The 25,293-nt window shown below is 39.6% G+C and overlaps 1 protein-coding gene across 1 annotated transcript in view; it reads left to right on the top strand.

The window, feature by feature from the left end:
* LOC124263408 (ras-related protein R-Ras2-like) overlaps nucleotides 1-25,293 on the top strand; it is a 51,348-nt gene that overhangs the window by 12,188 nt on the left and 13,867 nt on the right. The window contains exons 2-3 of the mRNA XM_046698028.1: nucleotides 625-712; nucleotides 23,460-23,562. Coding sequence (XP_046553984.1) covers nucleotides 625-712; nucleotides 23,460-23,562 — 191 coding nt within the window. The remainder of the gene's footprint in view (nucleotides 1-624; nucleotides 713-23,459; nucleotides 23,563-25,293) is intronic.

Genomic DNA, 25,293 nt, shown 5'->3' with positions numbered 1-25,293 from the left:
TATATGGAATAATACATCAAATGCGGACATGTTTTTGTATTCATAACCCAATATTCATATTTCTGGCCCAATATTCATATGTATCATTATCACCTTCATGTTTAGTTTTGAAAGAAGCAATGATTATCAACAACTCACTCAGTATATCCAGACCTGATTAGATATGCACCTGGAAAGAGGTGCTCACATTATTGATCATTGAATTGTCTACAGAATAATTCCTGTTGCTACATAGTCACCATGTTACTTGTAATGATTCATGCAAATTCAGTGTTTTAAATCAAGAATGTCATGATGTTAAAGATGCCATAATTCCTCAATTAAAGGCTACACCATGAAAGATGCTGGAGACTTGATGCCAGGCCTCAATTAAAAGCAGGGTAGTTTTTATGCACAGAATTCTCCCAGCTGTTACCTTTGCACCTGAACGACAAAGGGTATAGTGTTTCCAAAGAGGCTGGGATTTTAAGCAAATAAAAATGGTAAACTGAATGGCAGCTTCCAGATTGACCACATCAGCAGACCTCCTTGACGTCAGGACCATTCTTGAATTCAAACACTAATTGTTGTTACATTTGTATTTGTCTTCATGATTTTAAGCACTCTTTCTTTGATCTGTTTCAGTCCTACTTTGTGACGGACTATGACCCCACGATAGAAGATTCCTATACCAAACAATGTGTTATAGATGAAGTTGTGGCCAGACTAGACAGTAAGTATAGCATACAACAGAATTGTAGTTCTAGTCTAACGGATCCCTTGTCACTCTAGCAGATTCCTCTACTAAACAATGTGTTATGGTGTGTGTGGCCAGTGGTAGACACCCAGTATATCTTATACCACCTTGTTGGTCCTACCGGGAAGATCCAGGTCTTCATTAACCTGGCCGACATGCTTGTTGGAAGAGGCGACTAACTGGATCGAGTGGTCAGGCTAGCTGACTTGGCAGACACATGTAATCATATCCCAATTACGCGTAGATGGATGCTCATGTTGTTGATCACTGGATTGTCTGGTCCAGAATCGATTATTTACAGACCGCCACCATATAGCTGGAATATTGCTGAGTGCAGCATTAAACAACAAACCCACCAACCAACCAACTTTGTTGGTCCATTCTGTTTGGTCACTCTCGAAGATTCCTCTACAATGTCTTAATTTCAAACACTGTGGCTGTTGGTCTTTTGGTATGTGTCAAGTAGAAATATCAGTGGATGTGCTACTACCGAAGTCATTGATCCAGTGGGCTGTTCTCGAAAACCATGAATAATGAGACTTTTCAGGAACTTGAACCTGTGCAAAATAAAGTCCCCATTAACAGGCAGAATGTTTTCTACATATTGATAATCATATTTGGCATTCAGCAGATATGTTCAGGAATTATTTTTGTGTGTGGACATGGTGAATGATAGCGGTGATTCCACAGGACGTTCCATGTTCAGTCCTATTTAACTTGCATAACCTAAATCTATCTATCTTCCATATCAGTCAGCCTTACACATAGTAAAAGTTAAGAGAGCTTTTTCTGATGCTGGTGTGATAAAAAACCACTTTATTTGCGAGGCAATTACTACACCTAGTTAGTGTGTCAGATTTGCTGTGTCTGTTGATGGCGAGTGTAGATGGGGACCCAGCAGCTTACATTGAGGTATTTTTTTATTGTAGACGAGCCAACTGTATGAATTACCAATTAGCCTTCCCAGCACAGGAAGTTGGATGTGAGAGATCGTTCTGTGTGTTCTCAAGTCTTTTTGCAAATGTGTTGAGAAATGTGGTCACAGTTTGAGCAGTAAAGTATACTTATGGTCAGAATCCATTTTTCTGTGGAGAACCGTTATGGATGTACTGATTTGTACTCACTAATGTAAAGTAAGAACAGTTTCAGATGAACTGCATCAACTGGTTTCATTGTCTTAGAATAAAAAGCAGTTCTTTTTTAACTGGTCATTGGGGGTGCTCCAGGAAATATGCCCAACCCTGGCCAAAAACAGTCTGACCCATGTTCAAAGTTTGGGAGCAGAAATTGAATGTGTTTTATCATTCAAAACTGGCTTTCATTCGGCTGCAGTGAATTTTCTTCACATTAGTTTGCAGTCTGTTGTGATCTTGTTGGTTACCATGGTGTCATGATCAACTGACTGAAGATCAGGGGTAGAATAGGTCTTCAGCAACCCATGCTTGCCACAAAAGGCCACAATGCTTGTCGTAAGAGGTGACTAACGGGATCGGGTGGTCAGGCTCACTGACTTAGTTGACACATGTCATCGGTTCCCAATTACGCAGATCGATGCTCATGCTGTTGATCACTGGATTGTCTGGTTCAGACTCGATTATTTTCAGACTGCCGCCATATAGCTGGAATATTGCTGAGTGCGGCCTAAAACTAAACTCACTCAATCACTCATGATCAACTGACATCACAAGTGTCTTACCCAAGGGTTAACAAGTGGATCAGGTGTTGAGACTCAACAACTAGTGCTAGTTCTGTGTATTTAGAATGGATCCTAAATAACATGTGTCTTACGTAAGAGTTAACAAGTGGATCAGGTGTTCATACTCAACATCTAGTGTTAGTTCTGTGTATCTAGAATGGATCCTAAATAACATGTCTTGTCTGGTTAACAAGTGGAATCAGGTGTTCAGACTCAACATCTAGTGTTAGTTCTGTGTATCTAGAATGGATCCTAAGTAACATGTCTTGTCTGGTTAACAAGTGGATCAGGTGTTCAGACTCAACATCTAGTGTTAGTTCTGTGTATCTAGAATGGATCCTAAGTAACATGTCTTGTCTGGTTAACAAGTGGATCAGGTGTTCAGACTCAACATCTAGTGTTAGTTCTGTGTATCTAGAATGGATCCTAAGTAACATGTCTTGTCTGGTTAACAAGTGGATCAGGGTTTCATACTCAACATCTAGTGTTAGTTCTGTGTATCTAGAATGGATCCTAAGTAACATGTCTTGTCTGGTTAACAAGTGGATCAGGTGTTCAGACTCAACATCTAGTGTTAGTTCTGTGTATCTAGAATGGATCCTAAGTAACATGTCTTGTCTGGTTAACAAGTGGATCAGGTGTTCAGACTCAACATCTAGTGTTAGTTCTGTGTATCTAGAATGGATCCTAAGTAACATGTCTTGTCTGGTTAACAAGTGGATCAGGTGTTCAGTGTTACTGTGTATCTAGAATGGATCAAGTCATGTCTTGTCTGGTTAGTGGATCAGTTAGTCAACATCTAGTGTTAGTTCTGTGTATCTAGAATGGATCCTAAGTAACATGTCTTGTCTGGTTAACAAGTGGATCAGGGTTTCAGACTCAACATCTAGTGTTAGTTCTGTGTATTTAGAATGGATCCTAAATAACGTGTCTTACGTGAAGAGTTAACAAGTGGATCAGGTGTTCATACTCAACATCTAGTGTTAGTTCTGTGTATCTAGAATGGATCCTAAATAACGTGTCTTGTCTGTTAACAAGTGGATCAGGTGTTCATACTCAACATCTAGTGTTAGTTCTGTGTATCTAGAATGGATCCTAACATGTCTTGTCTGGTTAACAAGTGGATCAGGTGTTGAGACTCAACATCTAGTGTTAGTTCTGTGTATCTAGAATGGATCCTAAGTAACATGTCTTGTCTGGTTAACAAGTGGATCAGGTGTTCAGACTCAACATCTAGTGTTAGTTCTGTGTATCTAGAATGGATCCTAAGTAACATGTCTTGTCTGGTTAACAAGTGGATCAGGGTTTCAGACTCAGAGTCTTGGTTGATTGTATGGCACTGTACTTATTGGCATTGGTTGCTTATAAAAAGAAAATGAGAAGACAGCAAATTGTTTACTTCACGAAGGAAACAGGAAACAGGAATTATTTAAATCAGTGGAGAGTATTTTTAGACATGAACCAAGATGTGATAAACTGAGATTGTCTGAAAACCTTTCCTGCACATTTGATAAAGTGAGTTACTCTTTGCCATTGTGTATGATGTGTCAAACACGACACACTGAAAAACAGCTATATTTAGGCTGATATCAAACACACCCACTGTCGTCTGTATGGCAAATAGTTTCACATGTTTATTGAATCGTAGTTTGGGGTTGCAAGATTAGATATCATGTTTCCATTTATTTTAGAGAAACAGGAAATGTTCTGGCCTTGGAATATCTGGTATATTCCTAAAAACAGTTATTAGATTCACCTGACGAAGGGGCAAGGAAAAGCCCAGAAACGTTGTGTATGCACTAAAGAAGAAGTTGTCATCCATGACATTTTGTCTTATACTTGAATACCAACTTCTATATGCCTTTCAAGAACCTCTGGCGGTGGGGTAGCCTAATGGTTAAAGCGTCCGCTCGGCACGCCAAAGACCCGGGTTCGAATCCCCACATGGGCACAATGGGTGAAGCCCATTTCTGGTGTCCATGATATTGCTGGAATATTGCTAAAAGCGGCATAAAATCATACTCAAGACTCTCAGTTATTGGATCTTATTTTGATATGATTAGACTGATTGACACAATAGAAATGTTAATGTATTGTGCATGGTTAGCAACAAAGGTGTTGTATAGAGATTGTGACCAAGTATGTTTTCCTAAATTGTAAATGTGATTAATATATTAATTGATGTCTGGTTCAGATTTGATCATTCACAGACTGCCACCATATAGCTGGAACATTGCTGAGTGGGTTGTTAAACAACAAACAATCATATTTAATTGTATTATGTTAGCCTTGGCTGATGTTAGACTTAAAATAACCGAAGTTGAAGACATATTTTATTTATTATTTTATATTTTTATTTTCTTGTGTCTTTTAATTAGAAAGCCTGTAAAGTTTTACACTGTTCTCTTTGTTATTTAGTGGCATTCAATTTACAGTAATGGTAGCAAGTTTCGAAACATTTAGGTTGTTGGATGTTTGAGGAATCAGATCGATATACAGAGCATACCTGAAGTTAGTTCCTGCTAGATAACCCCATGTGCTTATTATGGAATTGCCATACCTGGGAAGTATATTAGGTTAGTTTATTGAACACTATTTGTTATAAAAATCTGAATGTTTCTATTTCAATTAACCATGTTAATTTTGTAGCTGTGTTATGGTTATAATAGTTATTCAAAATATGGTCACCAGAAATGTGCCTCACACATTTGACCTATGTGGGGAATCGAACCCGGGTCTTCGCCGTGATGCCAGTGAACGCTTTAACCACTAGGCTACCCCACCGTCCCTTCACGAGGCATAAAGTGACATAGTGGGTATTATTTTTACTGAAATACTTTTGAAGGTACACCTACTCATTCCTTCTGCTCTAAACTGAGACAAGATTAAGATTACGAGGCAGTCCTAGCCTGATTGGTTCGAGCTTTTCAAACAGAACTTTGGTTTTTAAGGATAATGACCAGATCTCCTGCCTTATGTCAGACACTGTAGCCCAAAGGTTCAGGTTTAAATCAACTGAAGTGATGTCAGTGTTTTCATCGTTATTTTGAGACCTAGTTTCTTCAGAAGACGTTACTGTGCTATCCATATATTTTGCAATAGTTCCGTATGTTTTGTCCAACTATATGAACTCGCATATGCATGAAAGGCTAATCTTCAACACACCTAGGCTCTCTTTAAACAGGCGACCTTGGCCTGAAGGATGATACAAACTCCTTTAGTAAGATAGACTTACGACAGTCTTAGCGCCATGATTCACTAACAGGTTTGAGACGATATTTGATAAACTAGACTTCAGACAAGTGGCCCAAGTCTTAGAGTCCTGGGTCCAGATTTTCGAAGCTCTCTTAGCGCCAAGATAGTCGTAAGCGCCATACATTAACTTACGACTATCTTAGCGCTAAGAGAGCTTTGAAAATCTAGGCCCTGTATTTTTTAAGCTCTCTTAGCGCTAAGATTGTACTAAGTTAATGTTAATGTACAGCACTTACGACTATCTTAGCACCAAGAGGGCTTCGAAAATCTAACAGTAGAAACTGACATGCCATTTAGTTTCAGTGGTAGAGGTGATGGGTCTTCCAGCATGACTACTTCATGAAACAGGATAGAGATGGCGAAACATGTATCTGGCATTCCACTGAATGCATGCCCCCCTTTAACATTAGGTTGCTTGAGTCTGGCTTGTGTTACCTTGTAGCCCGGATCTGTAGAAGGTTACGCTGGTATTTGGGGATAAGTTAGCATATAGATGCTATCTGCTAGGGCTCAATGCAATCAGATCTTGATATCCAGCCAGAAATTAATTAGTTTGTCTACAGTTTCATTGTTGTGAGGTTTAACATTTATGTGTGAAATGTAATTTTGTGACAGACCTGTTGAGTTATGGGCCTTGAGTTTAGGTAGTTAAGGTAAATTACTAAATAAGCTCTTCATAGTTGGAAAAATAATTATTCAGTTTGAAAACAGAATATGAGGCATTGTTTTTCCTGCCTGCTTCAAAAATCTGTATAATAAATGTTAAGGTGGGATGGGAGCTTATGATCATGTTGAAAGTCCAGATTTGCTTCACTTATGGTTATAGCATTGGAATAAGGTCAAAGGGAAGACAATATGGTTAAGGGACTTGGAGCCGACTACTGCTGATGGATGAAGGTTAGGGCGATACAGGAGGGAGACGTTTAAATATTGCTGCTTCAGTCAGAGTAAAGAATTTCTTTCAAACTTTTCAAAAATGTTAGTCAAGAATAATGTTATTCTATTGTCCATATTATCATATTAACTTTTCAAGGCTACTGAGTTTGAAATTAACATGAGTGTGCTATAGTAAGTGATTTCTGAAGGACTAGTGACATTCTCATGAGGACCACCAAGTTTACTATTGTGTATAGAGGGCATGGAGGAAATAATTAATTACCCTGCATTATTTGTTATCAGCCATGATTCATGTGAAGCATGAATATTTGGTAAGAATTTTATATTGTGTCATGTATGAAATAAGGAAAGTCAGGCAATACATACGGATATTATCTGCATGTTTAAGGCATGTGGAGATGAAAATCTTAATAATTAATGTATTATGGCCTAAAGATTGTGTCTGACTCAAGTCCCATCATACAGATAAATGCTCACTTAAACATTTAAACTCAATTTGAGGAACAAATTACATGGATCTCAACAACCCAAAGTACCATGAATAAATGTTTAAAAGAAATCAAGATCCTGTAAGCAATGCTAAACTAGTTTACTTCAATTCTTTCTTATTTTAGACAAGTGTTTTGTTCATGTGCGGAGATTGTGTGAGATTTAGACAATTGCTCATCATACAGTGTGATTCTACTGCCGGTGTTCGGGCTGGAACCTGCAGGTGTTGCTCCTTCCATGCTGGGATTATTTGAAATGTAAACACTGTTGAATGTTGGAGCTGGAGAGGGAAACGGTGGCAGTGGTGGTGTGAGTGTTGAGACGGATCACCGCCATGTTGGTTGTGTTGGTAGTGTCATATAAGGCCACTTTCTTTGTTTTCTTACTGCTGGGATTGTAAAACTGTTAAAACATGACTCAGGGTAAGGTGTGGTTCTGATCGCTGATAGATGACTGGGCCAAAATACATGCTGTCTGGTGTCTGTGTTGCCCTACAATGGAGAGTTCATCGGAGGGTTGATGCACAAGTTCTGAGCCCCACATAGAAGGAATTGTGTAATAGTCAAATAGTCTTTGAGGTATTTCCACAAAGACTTGAACAAACTGAGCAAACTGTTTTACCTTAGGAAAATGGGCAAACTTGAAGATGGTGCAGCTATCGGAAATGAACATGGTTCTAATCCTGACATAGTGAAATCTGTAGTTGTGGACATTACGCGATGTCCTAGAGATATATTAACCCCAAAAAGTAAATAAAGCTAATTGTTTCACTGTGACAAGTCAGAAAAAATATGCAGGGGTGAGTGCCTTTTGGAAAATGTAAAGTTCTAAGCCTGACATAGAAGGAATTGCGATGTAGTGAAATTACCAGTTGTGGACATTACATGATGTCCTAGTGATATATGAACAAAAATATGTAAATGGAGCTAATTGTTTCACAATGTCAAGTCGAAAAAGTATGCAGGGGTCAGTGCCTTTTGGAAAATGGACAAACTTGAAGATGGTGCAGCTTGGAGAAAAATGGTTCAACACCACAAATCATCCATGAAGTACAGAACTTAGGGAAGGATGCTCCTTTCTGAGCTATGGAAAGAGGAGGGAGGGAAGGAGGGCCATGACGACCACCATTTAGGGTAGCCAGAAAGACCACCAACTTCATTAAGTCATGTGTTAGACATAGGAACACATAGTTCTGTCCTGGAAATAGGGGTGGTGGGGTTGCCTAATGGTTAAAGCATCCGCTCGTCACACTGAAGATCCGTGTTTGATTTCCCACATGGGTACAATGTGTGAAGTCCATTTCTGATGTCCCCGGCTGTGGTATTGCTGGAATATTGCTAAAAGCGACGTAAAACAATACTCTCTCTCTCTCTCACTCACTCACTCACTCACTCACTCACTCACTCACTCACTCACTCACTCACTCACTCACTCACTCACTCACTCACTCACTCACTCACTCACTCACTCACTCACTCACTCACTCACTCACTCACTCACTCACTCACTCACTCACTCACTCACTCACTCACTCACTCACTCACTCACTCACTCACTCACTCACTCACTCACTCACTCACTCACTCACTCACTTCACTCACCCACCCACCAACTCACTCACTCACGGAAATCCCACATGTTCCCACATACAACTAGCTGTTGAGTACTGGGGCCACATTCTACTCCGGGTCATAAACCCCAACATGCAAAATATAGCAGTGAGATATGAGTCACCTCATATCTCCTATGTGACACTTTCATTATGCAGTGACTGAAATTGAAGGAAAAGATTAAAATATTCTTTTGAATAATCTTGTTTTATTTGGAGCTTATGAGCTTGACTCAAGCTCCTTACGGTCGGTCAGTATGGGATAAGTAATGTGGTATGTCTTTGAGGTGACTGCTAGTCACAAATACTAAATAGCAATGATAATGTACATGAAGATGGTTTGGACCTATTTTATACTGAAAAAGGTATAAAGTTTGAGGAACTCATCATTAGAATGGAGCCTTTGCAACCTATGCAGGTCATGAGAGGTGACTTATGGATCAGGTCATCACTCTCGTCGCTGTCAGTGGACCTTAAACATGTGGACCATTACTCATAATATCGATCACTGGATTGTCTGGTTCAGACTTACCTACACGTTTGTTTGAAACAGTGCAGTGTTAAAAAAAACCATTAAAATTTAAATAAGGTAAATTAAATCTGTTATGGAAGGGTTTTCTGAATTGCTTAAATATGTTGTTGAGAAAAAGGATCACATGATCAATATGGATGCACTTTTTGGCCTTTGGTCTGAGGACTGTAAGCTTTGAACTGGCTACATTATTATTCCTTCACACCCTGGCAAGCGCCCTAGTAGTGATGCAGATTGTCACTGAACTCTTTTCACTAATGTTGAAGGGATCCAGAGGACTAACATTTCAGGATTTCTTTGATCAGTGTCCCTTCATTTAATATAACGATTAAAGCTGATAAAGATTTCACTTTGCATTTTCTGGTTTGTCGGATCCGGAACCAAACCCACACATGCATTAGAATAGAATAATAATAATAATACTTCAATGCCTTTTCAGGAATTTGTGTTACATCAGCAGAACTTCTGACACATTAGAGAGATACAAAACATATTTACATAAATTCATTGATTCTGGTATCTTCACATTTGTTTAAGAGAGATATGGTACTTGGAATAAAGGATGTACAGGCTCTCTTAGTTTTCACAATTGGAACTTTGTAGCAGCGGCCTGAGGGGAGGAGGTTGTATTCCGAATTTAAGTAGTGAGTATGGTCAGATATGATTTTGACAGCTTGATTCACGATTTGCCGCTCATATATTGATGATAAACATTCAAATCTGACTCCAGCGATTTTACTTGCAGTGTTAACAATTTTGTCTATTATAGATTTGAGATGAACTGAGAGAGACCCGTACCAACAATGGAAGGAAATGTTAAAATACTCTGAATAAATGCTGCATAAAAAGATGACATCACAGATGGGTTAACATTAAAAGATCTCAGTTTACACATGAGATGAGATTGACTGATTGTATTACGTGACCTTGACCTCCATCAGCCCCTTCCATCACACACAGCATGGAGAAAGTTGGAGTGTTTACAGCACAGGAAATAGGCACATGTAACTGTGTGAAATGGTGATAGGAACCAGGCGAAGCCCATTCATAGCGCCCATACACAACTGAAATATCCACAAGTGGAATATAGCCAAGTGCCATCTCTTCCAAGATGTTGGTTGTGACCTTGAAGGACCATTGTTCCACAGATGGACAATCTTGATGGCGTTTTATTGCAATCCTGCTCATTACAGCCAGGGAGTCTGCTGTGCCTTCTCTTGTTGAGGAGGAACTCATAAGACACATGTCATGCTGTGTATGGAGTCCGCAAGATGGCCATAAAATCTTAGTTGGGTAAACCAAAAGAGTTTCTTTGGTTAGTTCATTATTGGAGTCAGTGTGGTTACTTGGGTAGTTCATAAATGGGGTCACATGGGTACAATGTGTGAAGCCCATTTTTGGTGTCCCCCACCATGATATTGATGGAATATTGCTAAAAGCGTCGTAAAACCCAACTCACTCACGCATAAATGGGATATTTCATGTTTATTGGGTTAGTTCATTATTGGAATATAATGTGGTTACTTGGATAGTTCATAAATGGGGTCACATGGGTATTGGGTTAGTGCATTATTGGAGTCAGTGTGGTTACTTGGGTAGTTCATAAATGGGGTCACATGGGTACAATGTGTGAAGCCCATTTTTGGTGTCCCCCACCGTGATATTGCTGGAATATTGCTAAAAGCGTCGTAAAACCCAACTCACTCACTCATAAATGGGATATTACATGTTTATTGGGTTAGTTCTTTATTGGAGTAGTATGTGGTTACTGGGGTAGTTCATAAATGGGGTATTACATGTGTATTGGGTTAGTTCATTATTGGAGTATAATGTGGTTACTTGGATAGTTCATAAATGGGGTATTACATGTGTATTGGGTTAGTTCATTATTGAAGTATTATGTGGCTACTTTGGTAGTTCATAAATGGGGGGTTACATGTGTATTGGGTTAGTTCATTATTGAAGTATTATGTGGCTACTTTGGTAGTTCATAAATGGGATATTACATGTGTATTGGGTTAGTTCATTATTGGAGTATTATGTGGCTACTTTGGTAGTTCATAAATGGGGTATTACATGTGTATTGGGTTAGTTCATTATTGGAGTATAATGTGGTTACTTGGATAGTTCATAAATGGGGTATTACATGTGTATTGGGTTAGTTCATTATTGAAGTATTATGTGGCTACTTTGGTAGTTCATAAATGGGGTATTATATGTGTATTGGTTTAGTTCATTATTGAAGTATTATGTGGCTACTTTGGTAGTTCATAAATGGGGTATTACATGTGTATTGGGTTAGTTCATTATTGAAGTATTATGTGGCTACTTTGGTAGTTCATAAATGGGATATTACATGTGTATTGGGTTAGTTCATTATTGGAGTATTATGTTGTTACTGGGATAGTTCATAAATGGGGTATTACATGTGTATTGGGTTAGTTCATTATTGGAGTATTATGTGGTTACTGGGATAGTTCATAAATGGGATATTACATGTGTATTGGGTTAGTTCATTATTGAAGTATTATGTGGCTACTTTGGTAGTTCATAAATGGGGTATTACATGTGTATTGGGTTAGTTCTTTATTGGAGTAGTATGTGGTTACTGGGATAGTTCATAAATGGGATATTACATGTGTATTGGGTTAGTTCATTATTGGAGTATAATGTGGTTACTTGGATAGTTCATAAATGGGGTATTACATGTGTATTGGGTTAGTTCATTATTGAAGTATTATTTGGCTACTTTGGTAGTTCATAAATGGGGTATTATATGTGTATTGGGTTAGTTCATTATTGAAGTATTATGTGGCTACTTTGGTAGTTCATAAATGGGGTATTACATGTGTATTGGGTTAGTTCATTATTGAAGTATTATGTGGCTACTTTGGTAGTTCATAAATGGGATATTACATGTGTATTGGGTTAGTTCATTATTGGAGTATTATGTTGTTACTGGGATAGTTCATAAATGGGGTATTACATGTGTATTGGGTTAGTTCATTATTGGAGTATTATGTGGTTACTGGGATAGTTCATAAATGGGATATTACATGTGTATTGGGTTAGTTCATTATTGAAGTATTATGTGGCTACTTTGGTAGTTCATAAATGGGGTATTACATGTGTATTGGGTTAGTTCATTATTGAAGTATTATGTGGCTACTTTGGTAGTTCATAAATGGGATATTACATGTGTATTGGGTTAGTTCATTATTGGAGTATTATGTGGCTACTTTGGTAGTTCATAAATGGGGTATTACATGTGTATTGGGTTAGTTCATTATTGGAGTATTATGTGGCTACTTTGGTAGTTCATAAATGGGGTATTACATGTGTATTGGGTTAGTTCATTATTGGAGTATTATGTGGTTACTGGGATAGTTCATAAATGGGATATTACATGTGTATTGGGTTAGTTCATTATTGGAGTATAATGTGGGTACTTGGATAGTTCATAAATGGGGTATTACATGTGTATTGGGTTAGTTCATTATTGGAGTATTATGTGATTACGTAGGTAGTTCATAAATGGGAATTATTACATGTGTATTGGGTTAGTTCATTATTGAGTATTATGTGATTAATTACATGTAGGTAGTTCATAAATGGGGTATTACATGTGTATTGGGTTAGTTCATTATTGAGTATTATGTGATTACGAGGGTAGTTCATAAATGGGGTATTACATGTGTATTGGGTTAGTTCATTATTGGAGTATTATGTGATTACGTAGGTAGTTCATAAATGGGGTATTACATGTGTATTGGGTTAGTTCATTATTGGAGTATTATGTGATTACGTAGGTAGTTCATAAATGGGGGGTTACATGTGTATTGGGTTAGTTCATTATTGAAGTATTATGTGATTACGTAGGTAGTTCATAAATGGGGGGTTACATGTGTATTGGGTTAGTTCATTATTGGAGTATTATGTGATTACGTAGGTAGTTCATAAATGGGATATTACATGTGTATTGGGTTAGTTCATTATTGAAGTATTATGTGGCTACTGAGTTGGTAGTTCATAAATGGGGTATTACATGTGTATTGGGTTAGTTCATTATTGAAGTATTATGTGGCTACTTTGGTAGTTCATAAATGGGATATTACATGTGTATTGGGTTAGTTCATTATTGGAGTATTATGTGGCTACTTTGGTAGTTCATAAATGGGGTATTACATGTGTATTGGGTTAGTTCATTATTGGAGTATTATGTGGCTACTTTGGTAGTTCATAAATGGGGTATTACATGTGTATTGGGTTAGTTCATTATTGGAGTATTATGTGGTTACTGGGATAGTTCATAAATGGGATATTACATGTGTATTGGGTTAGTTCATTATTGGAGTATAATGTGGGTACTTGGATAGTTCATAAATGGGGTATTACATGTGTATTGGGTTAGTTCATTATTGGAGTATTATGTGATTACGTAGGTAGTTCATAAATGGGGTATTACATGTGTATTGGGTTAGTTCATTATTGGAGTATTATGTGATTACGTAGGTAGTTCATAAATGGGGTATTACATGTGTATTGGGTTAGTTCATTATTGGAGTATTATGTGATTACGTAGGTAGTTCATAAATGGGGTATTACATGTGTATTGGGTTAGTTCATTATTGGAGTATTATGTGATTACGTAGGTAGTTCATAAATGGGGTATTACATGTGTATTGGGTTAGTTCATTATTGGAGTATTATGTGATTCATGTAGGTAGTTCATAAATGGGGGTTACATGTGTATTGGGTTAGTTCATTATTGAAGTATTATGTGATTACGTAGGTAGTTCATAAATGGGGGGTTACATGTGTATTGGGTTAGTTCATTATTGGAGTATTATGTGATTACGTAGGTAGTTCATAAATGGGGTATTACATGTGTATTGGGTTAGTTCATTATTGGAGTATTATGTGATTACGTAGGTAGATCATAAATGGGGGGTTACATGTGTATTGGGTTAGTTCTTTATTGGAGTATTATGTGATTACGTAGGTAGTTCATAAATGGGGGGTTACATGTGTATTGGGTTAGTTCATTATTGAAGTATTATGTGATTACGTAGGTAGTTCATAAATGGGGGGTTACATGTGTATTGGGTTAGTTCATTATTGGGTATTATGTGATTACGTAGGTAGTTCATAAATGGGGGGTTACATGTGTATTGGGTTAGTTCATTATTGGTGTATTATGTGATTACGTAGGTAGTTCATAAATGGGGGTTACATTTTTACTGTGATAGTTTATACATGGGGTATGTTTTTCATAAGCATAGTTAAGGAGGTATAAGATGTTTATTTGGGAAGTATATAATATATGTATGGGATATGTAGGGTATACAACAAGTTTTTGATTGTATAGAAGTGGGGTACGACATGTTTCTTCGAGTAATCCATAGGGGGATTGGTTGGTGGTAGTGGCGGTTGTATGGTCCATGAGTGTTCTACAACATATTTACTTTGGTACTTCATAAGAGGAGTATGACATATATCTTTAGGTGGGGTATAATACGTTTCTTTATCTTTAGGTAGGGTATGACACGTTTCTTTAGGTTTTCTTTAGGTAGGGTATGACATGTTGCTTTAGGTTTTCTTTAGGTGGGATATGACATGTTCTTTAGGTTTTCTTTAGGTGGGGTATGACACGTTTCTTTGGGTAATCAATTGTTGGAGTTAACATACTTATTTGTGTTGTCCATACGTGTTGTTTATGTTGTATTTTATAAGTGGGGTAATCCATAAAAGTGATAAACTTGGTATAGCATATTCACTTTGACTAGTGTACTGAATTACTGGGAGGGATGTTTATAGGAAGATGTTGCGTAGATATATGCTTGGATGATTATTTCTGATGTTTCTTAAATGGGCAATAGAAAGACTGAACAAATGGGCAATAGATAGACTGAACAAATGGGCACTAGTGGGCTTGAAAGTAGAACCACATGCCATGAAGATGATAATTGCCAATTCAGGATTGATGATTCAGGAAGTATTGTAGAGGAGATGTGTTTGATAGCCAAATAAACAAGAGAAAATGTACGTCACCCAAGACAAATAGCATGAATCTGTAGCCTGTGGTTGTTTATCATGGTAGAACTGAGTGCAAGTCAAGTAGTTCCTACATACATTGCAGTCAGGTTGATATGCTGATTGTTCTTAACTGGGAGATGTGATCTGTAATTTGTGTACCATCAGTGGATTAAGATTCAGGCCAATAAGGGAAGATGTGTGTTTCTTGTTTCTTGATTGACCAGAATCAGAAACTCCATGTTTGACCTTTATGGTCTCATTTTTCTGGAGTTACACCATTATTTGTTCCCGATATTGTCAGTATATTTGTTTCTTGTCCATTGCTCTGGTTGATAAATCAGTCATTATTTGAATCCACCGAAGTCAGGCTTCAACTGATTGGAGATTCCAGTTGTGGAAAGTTTGACGTGGAATGTGTGGAGAGTGTGATGTGTTTGTCACATGATGTACAGTTGCCAGGAGACCTGGGTATCAACCATCAATTAGCACAGTCCACTCAGCCTGCAAGTATGTGATTACCCACATCTGAATGCTTCCCGTTACTCCAGACCAGTTAACTGGTTAAGTGTAGGACTAACCTTATTGTAAATGCTTACCCAAACAGTCCCCGTTAACATGCATCACCTTCACTGTCAGTGAGTAAGTGATATGTCCGTTTCATCAGTCAGTGAGTGAGTATGTTTTTATGCCACTTTTAGCAATATTCCAGCAATATCACGGCGGGGATCACCAGAAATGGGCTTCATACATTGTAACCATGTGGGGAATCGAACCCGAAGGCCTGACGAGGAAACGCTTTAACCACTAGGCTACCCTACCACCCCGTTTCATCAGTGGCTCAGTTGACTTGACCTATTAAAAGTACAGATTCAGCAAGAACATATTATTATAAATAAAACAAGAAATGCACTTTATTTCTGAATACCTGTTACTTCTTGTGTATTCCATCAACTGATTTACGAAAACAATGGGGCTGCACAAGTGGTTGTCATTATTATGGTAAACACTTGAGTTTATACATTTTCTCCATCACCATCCCTGCAATACCGAAATGGTAAGAGAGGTTAATGATGAAAATATTTTCAACGTATGATAATTAAGACAGCCAGGTGGAGCAGGACTGAAGAGACCGTGTAGATATGTTTCTGACAGATATACTGTCAAGTACCATGTTGTCAAACTTTGATGTGTGGAACATATGGGTGTTTCCAAGTAAAAACTTTGTCCCTGTGTATTCATCATTTTGTGGTTGTGTCAAACCTTCATAACTCAAAGTATTCACATAGGAACCTTCAACTTTGTGAAAAAATGGTGAGCAGACATAGACTCCCCGGCTACAAGTGAGTGAGTTAGTTTAATTTATGCAATTCATGCTATATGGAGGCAGTCTGTAAATAATCGAGTCTGGACACAACAGTCCAATGATCAACAGCATAAGCATCGATCTACGCAACTGGGTTACGATGACATGTGTCAATCAAGTCAGCGAGCCTGACCACCCGATCCCGTTTTTCACCTCTTACGACAAGCATGGGTTACTGAAGATCAGTTCCAATCCAGATCTTCACGGGTGCCTCCGGCTACAAAGGCTGTTCCTACCATACAAGTAGCTGTATAGAAGTACAATGTGCCAGGTCAGCGTAATGTGATAGTGATTGTTCTGTAGGTGCCCTGGAGCACAAAATTGTACCCAAGCTACGCTAAGGGTGAGACCTTTCTATTTTTTGCCTCTGGACCAAGGCTTATAGTGATATGTCTAATATCGCCTGATGTGGATAAGGTCATTAATAAATAGCAGTAATAATGAGAGGGGCCATAGCTGCAACAGTTTGTTGAGGGCCATATCATGGCTACAGGGTAATTAATGTGTGGAAGTACATTTGTACATGTTTATTCAGGCAGAGGTTGTCATAACTGGGTCGCTGTGACAGTGTTGTATAAGTGACTGAGTTTGGTTTGGCATCACTTGTCCTCTGTGTCTGTTATATTAGTTACGTCATGACGTGTCAGTGGCCAGATGCAGCTGAAGAGCATCAGGATGGTGCTAATCGAAGTGGTTCTGGTAATTGAACCACCACACCCACAACCACCACACCCAGGCTCCTGGGGGGCCTAAGGGACACAACTCTGTAATTGTAGACATATCTCGTCACCTACCCCCACAAGGAGACATGTATGCGATGCTGTAGAGCTATTTTGTCATGGAATATTTTCCCTATGAATATAAAGAAAGCATGAGTGCCGCAGGTATCATCTGCCCAGAAATCCTTGCATGGAGGCAAGAATTGGTGCTTTAGGCAAACATTGCTCTTAAATCCCTGAGTATTGGATGCTTTAGACATATTTTGCCCTTAAATCCCAATATTGGATGCTTCGGACATATTTTGCCCTTAAATCCCAATATTTATGTTTTGGACATATTTTGCCCTGAAATCTTCACAGGGAAGCAAACAAAAATTGGTGGTTAAGACAAACACTGCCCTGACAATCATGGGATGCGGCAGACATATATGCCTTTACTACCCTCAGAGTCACATCAGACTGACGCCAAAGCACTACATGATTACGGCCTGCGTCCTGTACACCAAGCTTGGCTTGCAGTCCATGTATTTATGCACCAAATCGGAACTTGAGAAAGGAAGTATTTTGATGTACATGAATACTAAATGACATGGTTCCTGGTGTGATAGAGGACTATATCATTGCTTGGGCTTATCGCTGCAGTGTATGTTGTTTATTCCACTGAGGCAAACACACCATGCACAAGTGGACTAGCAGGAAGGGATCATATTAGACTTCAGCTGAAGTGTCCCCATGAAGGGTTGATGGAGTACTGGCCACCTAGCAACATGATAAGGCAGCCTGAATGAAAAATACAGGGTTACTTCCAACCCGTCATGTCCTGACTTCAATTCGTCAGCTCTTTGAATGGCATTTCGCTTCTCTATTTATTCACCCACTCACTAAAAGTTAAAGAGGTTCTGTAGAAAATAGTGTTTTGCTAAGACACATTTTTAAGATCTTAATGAGAATTATTTGTACATTACTATTGATATAATGTTTGTAATTTGATCATATTACCGTCATTATTTTTTTAAAGGGTTCCTCTGCAGTAGACAGTAGCAAGGATTTCTCTTATTGTGTTATTTCATTCAATAGATAAGTCGAGCATGGTTGTAAAGCAAATACATGTTTCAATATGAATAGAGTACAAGAGCGAGGAAACTTCCACACAATATCGTGACAGGTGATAGTGACATGGCGTATATCAGTACAGTGCATATTTGTAAATGTTTTTCAGAATGTTTATATTGGCAATGGAGACTTTCCTTCTTGAATAGTTTATCTGTGTATAATGTATAGGATTTGTATCAGCAAGCGTGATATATCAGAAGGAGAACACATATATCCCAGAATCTTGTGTTCCTTGTAAATTCACTTCCTCAAGCGAGATTAGTAATATAAATGAATTTTTAAAATGACATCTGATAGATGGCAGGCAAACCAGTAAATGATGTATTCTCTTCCTAAAGCAGGATATAGTTTAGTAATGTAAACACATTTTTTAAATGACATCGGATTGATGGCAAACCAGTAAATGATGTTTTATTCTCTTCCTTAAGCAGGATATAGTTCAATAATTTGGATGAACAGTTTTTTAATGACTTATCTTTTCCCTTACATGCACAAATGACTAGGTAGACTCTTATCCAGTGCACATTCATAGAGCCTCTCAGTATCAAAACTGGGGTGGTGGGGTAGCCTAGTGCTTAGAGTGCTCGCTCATCACACTAATGACCTGGGTTCGATTCCCCACATAGGTACAATGTGTGAAGCCCATTTCTGGTGTTCCCCACCACGATATTGCTGAAATATTGCTAAAAGCGGCTTAAAAGTAAACTCACTCACTCAGTATCAAAACTAGAATTATTCTATTTTTCAAAAGCGAAGGTTTTATTATTGCCACTTAAGAACTGTTAATTAAACTTGGAATAATCATACCACTGTTGATGCTGAAGATAAACGAAGGTCAGTTTATAGGTGAAGGTAACAGAAGACTGAGAGTTGACGAGTAAAACCGACAATCTCAAAAATAGACCACAAGTGGCAAGAAGAATTAGCTCTGGAATGGTTGATATAAATATTTTATGACAGCAAATCTACCAGGCACTGCAAGTTGAAGCTGGCATGTTTCTGTGTCCTGACTGGGTCTGGGCAGTCAGCTGCTCAAGAGGGCAGGAAGATATTCCAGCTGGATTCCATGTTGATCTCGTTTAGGCTTGGAGAAGTGAGGACCTCTTTTCCTTCTCAACATGAGATAGACATCAGAGTATCTGCTAGACAGGATGAATGTTATGTATGTTATCATACAACTAATTTCTGTAACAGTAAATGGTAAAAGGTAATATGGTCGACCTGGCAGTTTTCCCAATGTTGGTTTGGAAGTTCCATATGTGTGCTACCTGTAGAGTCAGATTTGTCTGCTTTATAAGCTCACTATGATTATATCTATGTTTGTGGAAATGATTCGTTTCAGTGATTTGTAAAATGATTTTAGTAATATTCCAGCCATTTATAGATTGAGGACAACATAAGTGGGCCTCACTTATCGTAATTATGTGGGACTTGAACGTTAGGCTTTTGGCTTTGTTTGCCCCACTATCGTCTACTGGTTTGAGTGTATGAAGGGTGATGGAAGGAGGATGGAATGTTTGCTCATTATGTGAACTCCAGCTTCAGTCCTCACATCGGTAAAACCCATAGCTGGTTCTCCTGAATAACTTCAGGAAATCAGAAAAATGGGTAGGATTTGAAACACCCATATCTGATGTCCTGGCTAGTCTCACCAGTACCATCAACCATAAGCACCCCAGAACCCCCTGAGTTTCATACACTTAGTTGGGTTGGAATTGCCCACCACTGTCATTCATGGCCCATTACACAAAGATTATTGACCTCACATATTGTCTGCTTTGATACTAGTATTATGTCATCAGGGTTGTATGCACAACATTCAAGTGAAATAAAAGTTTGGGAGGCTACATTAGCCTTTGTGCTAAAATATACAAATAAAACTGAGGGTGTGTATTAGCAGCAGGCGTTGTTGTGGTTCAGTTGATTCTGTTGGGGCGGTGGGGTAGCCTAGTGGTTAAAGCGTTCGCTCGTCACGCCGAAGACCCAGGTTCGATTCCCCACATGGGTAGCCTATTTCGGGTGTCCCCCGTCGTGATATTGCTGGAATATTGCTAAAACTCACTCACATACTCACTCACTCACTCACCCACCCACCCACCCACCCACCCACCCACTCACTCTCACTCCTCCTCACTCACTCACTCACTCACTCACTCACTCACTCACTCACTCACTCACTCACTCACTCACTCACTCACTCACTCACTCACTCACTCACTCACTCACTCACTCACTCTACATGCTATAAATGACCCAGCATGTTGAGGAAGTGAGCCAGGTGAGGAATGTGTATCTATTTGTCCTGTCAACTACATGGTATATCAGTGACATTCCTGTAGCAGACCACCACAGTAAACCAGTTTAAGGAAGAATATATTTGACTGGAGTCGGGTCACCATGTTTGACGAGTCCGTCAGTGTTTGAGCACACACCAACTACAAACTCTCCTAAAGGTGTCACTTTCTACTTATCGCACTGACACAAGCTGACAGTGTGGTTGGGCGGACGTAGTATTTTAGTTCCGCACTGTTGAATGTTCTTGACACAAGAGTGACCATCCAAGTGTTTTAGGATTTCCTGTTTCAGCTTTGTAATCTCCAGAACTATTTCATGATCTGCCAGGTTGTGAAAGAGAACACAACTATTCCTCAGGAATTCATAATGGCGTGATATGTTGTACTGAAGTTTATTGTGTTTAGAATGCATTGTCTGTCAGGGTCAGTAATTGGGTAATGGGGTCCAAGTTCGGTGTGTTCTCCATTATGTTCTTAAGATATGAATGGCTTTAGCAACATGAATCAGAGTGACAGCGCATACCACAATGTGGACTAACGCTTAGTCCCTGAATAAATATGATGTAATATATATGCTGAGCCCATGGATGTATAGTAATTCTGTCCTTTGAAGAGGCAAGTCTAGATAAGCGGACGGCCCCAGTCTGTTATTTATAAAAAAAAATTAAATTATCACTTAAACTATCAATGTTTACCTTAGAGACTTGTGCAAGTCTAGCTGCTGATATTCCTGGACTGGCAGGGAGGATGTTTTGTCCCATAGGAACAAGAACAGGCTCTGTTCTACAAAATGATCTTACCGCTAGGAGGATCGTAACTTCCATAGTCCAACATATATTTTGCAACAGTCGTAGCACTACCACCACAATGTGGAAGCTATCTTTCTGCAGGTGTGTGGCTATCTTTCTGCAGGTGTGTGGTTATCTTTCTGCAGGTGTGTGGCTATCTTTCTGCAGGTGTGTGGCTATCTTTCTGAAGGTGTGTGGCTATCTTTCTGCAGGTGTGTGGTTATCTTTCTGCAGGTGTGTGGCTATCTTTCCGCAGGTGTCAAGCTATATGTCTGCAGGTGTGTGGCTATCTTTCTGTCGGTGTGTGGCTTTCTTTCTGCAGGTGTGTGGCTATCTTTTTGCAGGTGTGTGGCTATATGTCTGCAGGTGTCAAGCTATCTTTCTGCAGGTGTGTGGCTATCTTTCTGCAATCTTTCTGCTAGCGTGTGGCTATCTTTCTGCGGGTGTGTGGCTATCTTTCTGCAGGTGTGTGGCTATATGTCTGCAGGTGTGTGGCTATCTTTCTGCAAGTGTGTGGCTATCTTTCTGCAGGTGTGTGGCTATCTTTCTGCAGGTGTGTGGCTATATGTCTGCAGGTGTGGCTATCTTTCTGCAGGTGTGTGGCTATCTTTCTGCAAGTGTGTGGCTATATGTCTGCAGGTGTCAAGCTACATGTCTGCAGGTGTGTGGCTATCTTTCTGCTGGTGTGTGACTATATGTCTGCAGGTGTGTGGCTATCTTTCTGAAGGTGTGTGGCTATATGTCTGCAGGTGTGTGGCTATATGTATGCAGGTGTGGCTATCTTTCTGCAGGTGTGTGGCTATATGTCTGCAGGTGTGTGGCTATATGTCTGCAGGTGTGGCTATCTTTCTGCAGGTGTGTGGATATATGTCTTCAGGTGTGTGGCTATATGTCTGCAGGTGTGGCTATCTTTCAGCAGGTGTGTGGCTATATGTCTGCAGGTGTGTGGCTTTATGTCTGCAGGTGTGTGGCTATATGTCTGCATGTGTGTGTGGTTATCTTTCTGCAGGTGTGTGGCTATCTTTCTGAAGGCGTGTGGCTATCTTTCTGCAGGTGTGTGGCTATATGTCTGCAAGTGTGTGGCTATTCTCCTGCAGGTGTGTGGCTATCTTTCTGCAGGTGTGTGGCTATCTTTCTGCAGGTGTGTGGCTATATGTCTGCAAGTGTCAAGCTACATGTCTGCAGGTGTGTGGCTATCTTTCTGCAGGTGTGTGGCTATATGTCTGCAGGTGTGGCTATCTTTCTGCAGGTGTGTGGCTATATGTCTGCAGGTGTGTGGCTATATGTCTGCAGGTGTGGCAATCTTTCTGCAGGTGTGTGGCTATATGTCTGCAGGTGTGTGGCTATATGTCTGCAGGTGTGGCTATCTTTCTGCAGGTGTGTGGCTATATGTCTGCAAGTGTGTGGCTATATGTCTGCAGGTGTGGCTATATGTCTGCAGGTGTGTGGCTATATGTCTGCAGGTGTGTGGCTATATGTCTGCAGGTGTGGCTATCTTTCTGCAGGTGTGTGGCTATATGTCTGCAGGTGTGTGGCTATATGTCTGCAGGTTTGTGGCTATCGTTCTGCAGGTGTGTGGCTATATGTCTGCAGGTGTGTGGCTATCTTTCTGCAGGTGTGTGGCTATATGTCTGCAAGTGTGTGGCTATTCTCCTGCAGGTGTGTGGCTACCTTTCCATAGGTGTGTGGCTATCTTTCTGCAGGGGTGTGGCTATAGGTCTGCAGGTGTGTGGCTATCTATCTGCAGGTGTCAAGCTATGCTCAGAGGTCTTAGTTTCTTCCCAAAGATATGTTGGTCTTTGTTTTAGCATAGTGTTCCCAGGTTCCAGTTCCATAGCAAGGACTTGTAGACTCTCCGTACTTTCTAACATATGTTAAGTATTTGTTGATTTGTGAATTAGTAAGTAATGTTATTGTTGTGACTGCTTGCAGTTCTGGACACAGCAGGCCAGGAGGAGTTCAGTGCCATGAGAGAGCAGTACATGAGGTCTGGGGAGGGCTTCCTTCTTGTGTACTCCGTCACGGACATCAGCAGGTAGGTCCTCCTTCTTGTGTACTCCATCACGGACATCAGCAGGTTTGTTTTCCTTCTTGTGTACTCCATCATGGACATCAGCAGGTTTGTTTTCCTTCTTGTGTACTCCATCATGGACATCAGCAGGTAGGTCTTCCATCTTCTGTACTCCGTCACAGACATCAGCAGGTAGGTCTTCCTTTTTGTGTACTCCGTCACGGACATCAGCAGGTAGGTCTTCCTTCTTGTGTACTCCATCATGGACATCAGCAGGTCGGTCTTCCTTCTTGTGTACTCCGTCACGTACATCAGCAGGTAGGTCTTCCTTTTTGTGTAATCTGTCACGTATAACAGCAGGTAGGTCTTCCTTTTTGTGTACTCCGTCACGGTCATCAGCAGGTAGGTCTTCCTTCCTGTGTCCTCCGTCACGGTCATTAGCAGGTAGGTCTTCCTTCCTGTGTCCTCCGTCACGGACATCAGCAGGTAGGTCTTCCTTTTTGTTTACTCCGTCATGGTCATCAGCAGGTAGGTCTTCCTTCCTGTGTCCTCCGTCACAGACATCAGCAGGTAGGTCTTCCTTCTTGTGTACTCCGTCACGGTCATCAGCAGGTAGGTTTTCCTTCTTGTGTACTCCATCACGGACATCAGCAGGTAGGGCTTCCACGGGTACTCGAGTACTCGAGGACGAGTCGGGTTTAGCTGGACTCGAGTCCATTTTCAAGGACTCGAGGACTCGAAAAGGGGAGATAACTCGAATTATTGATGTTGACAGACTGTCTGCCATGTGCTAAGCATGAGCGGCCGCTAACGTCTAATATTAAGAAAAAGATATAACTTTATTATCCCGGAGGAAATTCTCATACATCCAAACTGTCTCAACATGAATATATACACAGTTCACGAAAATATGCACAATAATTACATGCTCAAAACGAATGCTATTTACAAATAAAACTGACGTGATATAATTCAATTAACCACATAGGTAAAGAGGCTGAATAATTCTAGTTCTAATCACATGATGATGATTCAAAATATTTGTTGCATTCACGAATACTTGATGGTATGAAAGACTGTCGAGTTCTGTTTTGAGGGAAGGTAATAGACAGCAGCGTCCAGAAGGAAGTAGTTCAAAATGGTGAGATCAAATATGTCAACTATCAAATCTAATTTTAGCTGCCTTTTTGACTATACTCGAAATACACTCCAGAAATTTTGCAAGCAGTATTAACAATTTTGAAAAGTCTGTTTTTGTTGCGATGAGACAGATCCCCATACCAACATAGAAAATTGTAGGTCAACACACTTTGAATAAAGATTTGATAAAAAACTGTCATTACGGTTTTGTCATTGCCTTGATGATAATAATGTTCAGAATCAGAAATTAGGCCAGTAACAGTGGCGTCATCTGCAAATTTCACAGTAAACAAGTCATATACTGACAAGTAACAGTCATTGGTATACAAAACGAAGCGTGCGGATGAAGGAACACAGCCATGTGGATCTCCAGCAGAGGTTGAGAGAAAAGAAGATTGATAGCCATTGACACTGACATACTGAGTTCTATGTACCCTGAATTCTTTAACCCATCTGATAATGTTTTTATTAACACCTAGATTAAATAATTTACTCCTCACACAGTGTGGCTGTATGGTATTAGTTGTTACAAGTCTGCAGATGATAGTAAATATTATACATCGATTGAGATTTCACTTCTGAAAATGATTAGATAACTATCTTGACAATTGAACG

Source organism: Haliotis rubra, unplaced genomic scaffold, assembly GCF_003918875.1.
Source record: "Haliotis rubra isolate DU_JTF1 unplaced genomic scaffold, ASM391887v1 Scf88, whole genome shotgun sequence".
Taxonomy (NCBI): Eukaryota; Metazoa; Mollusca; class Gastropoda; order Lepetellida; family Haliotidae; genus Haliotis; species Haliotis rubra.
The sequence above is the reverse complement of the archived record's forward strand: the minus strand, read 5'-3'. Positions and strand labels throughout refer to the sequence as shown.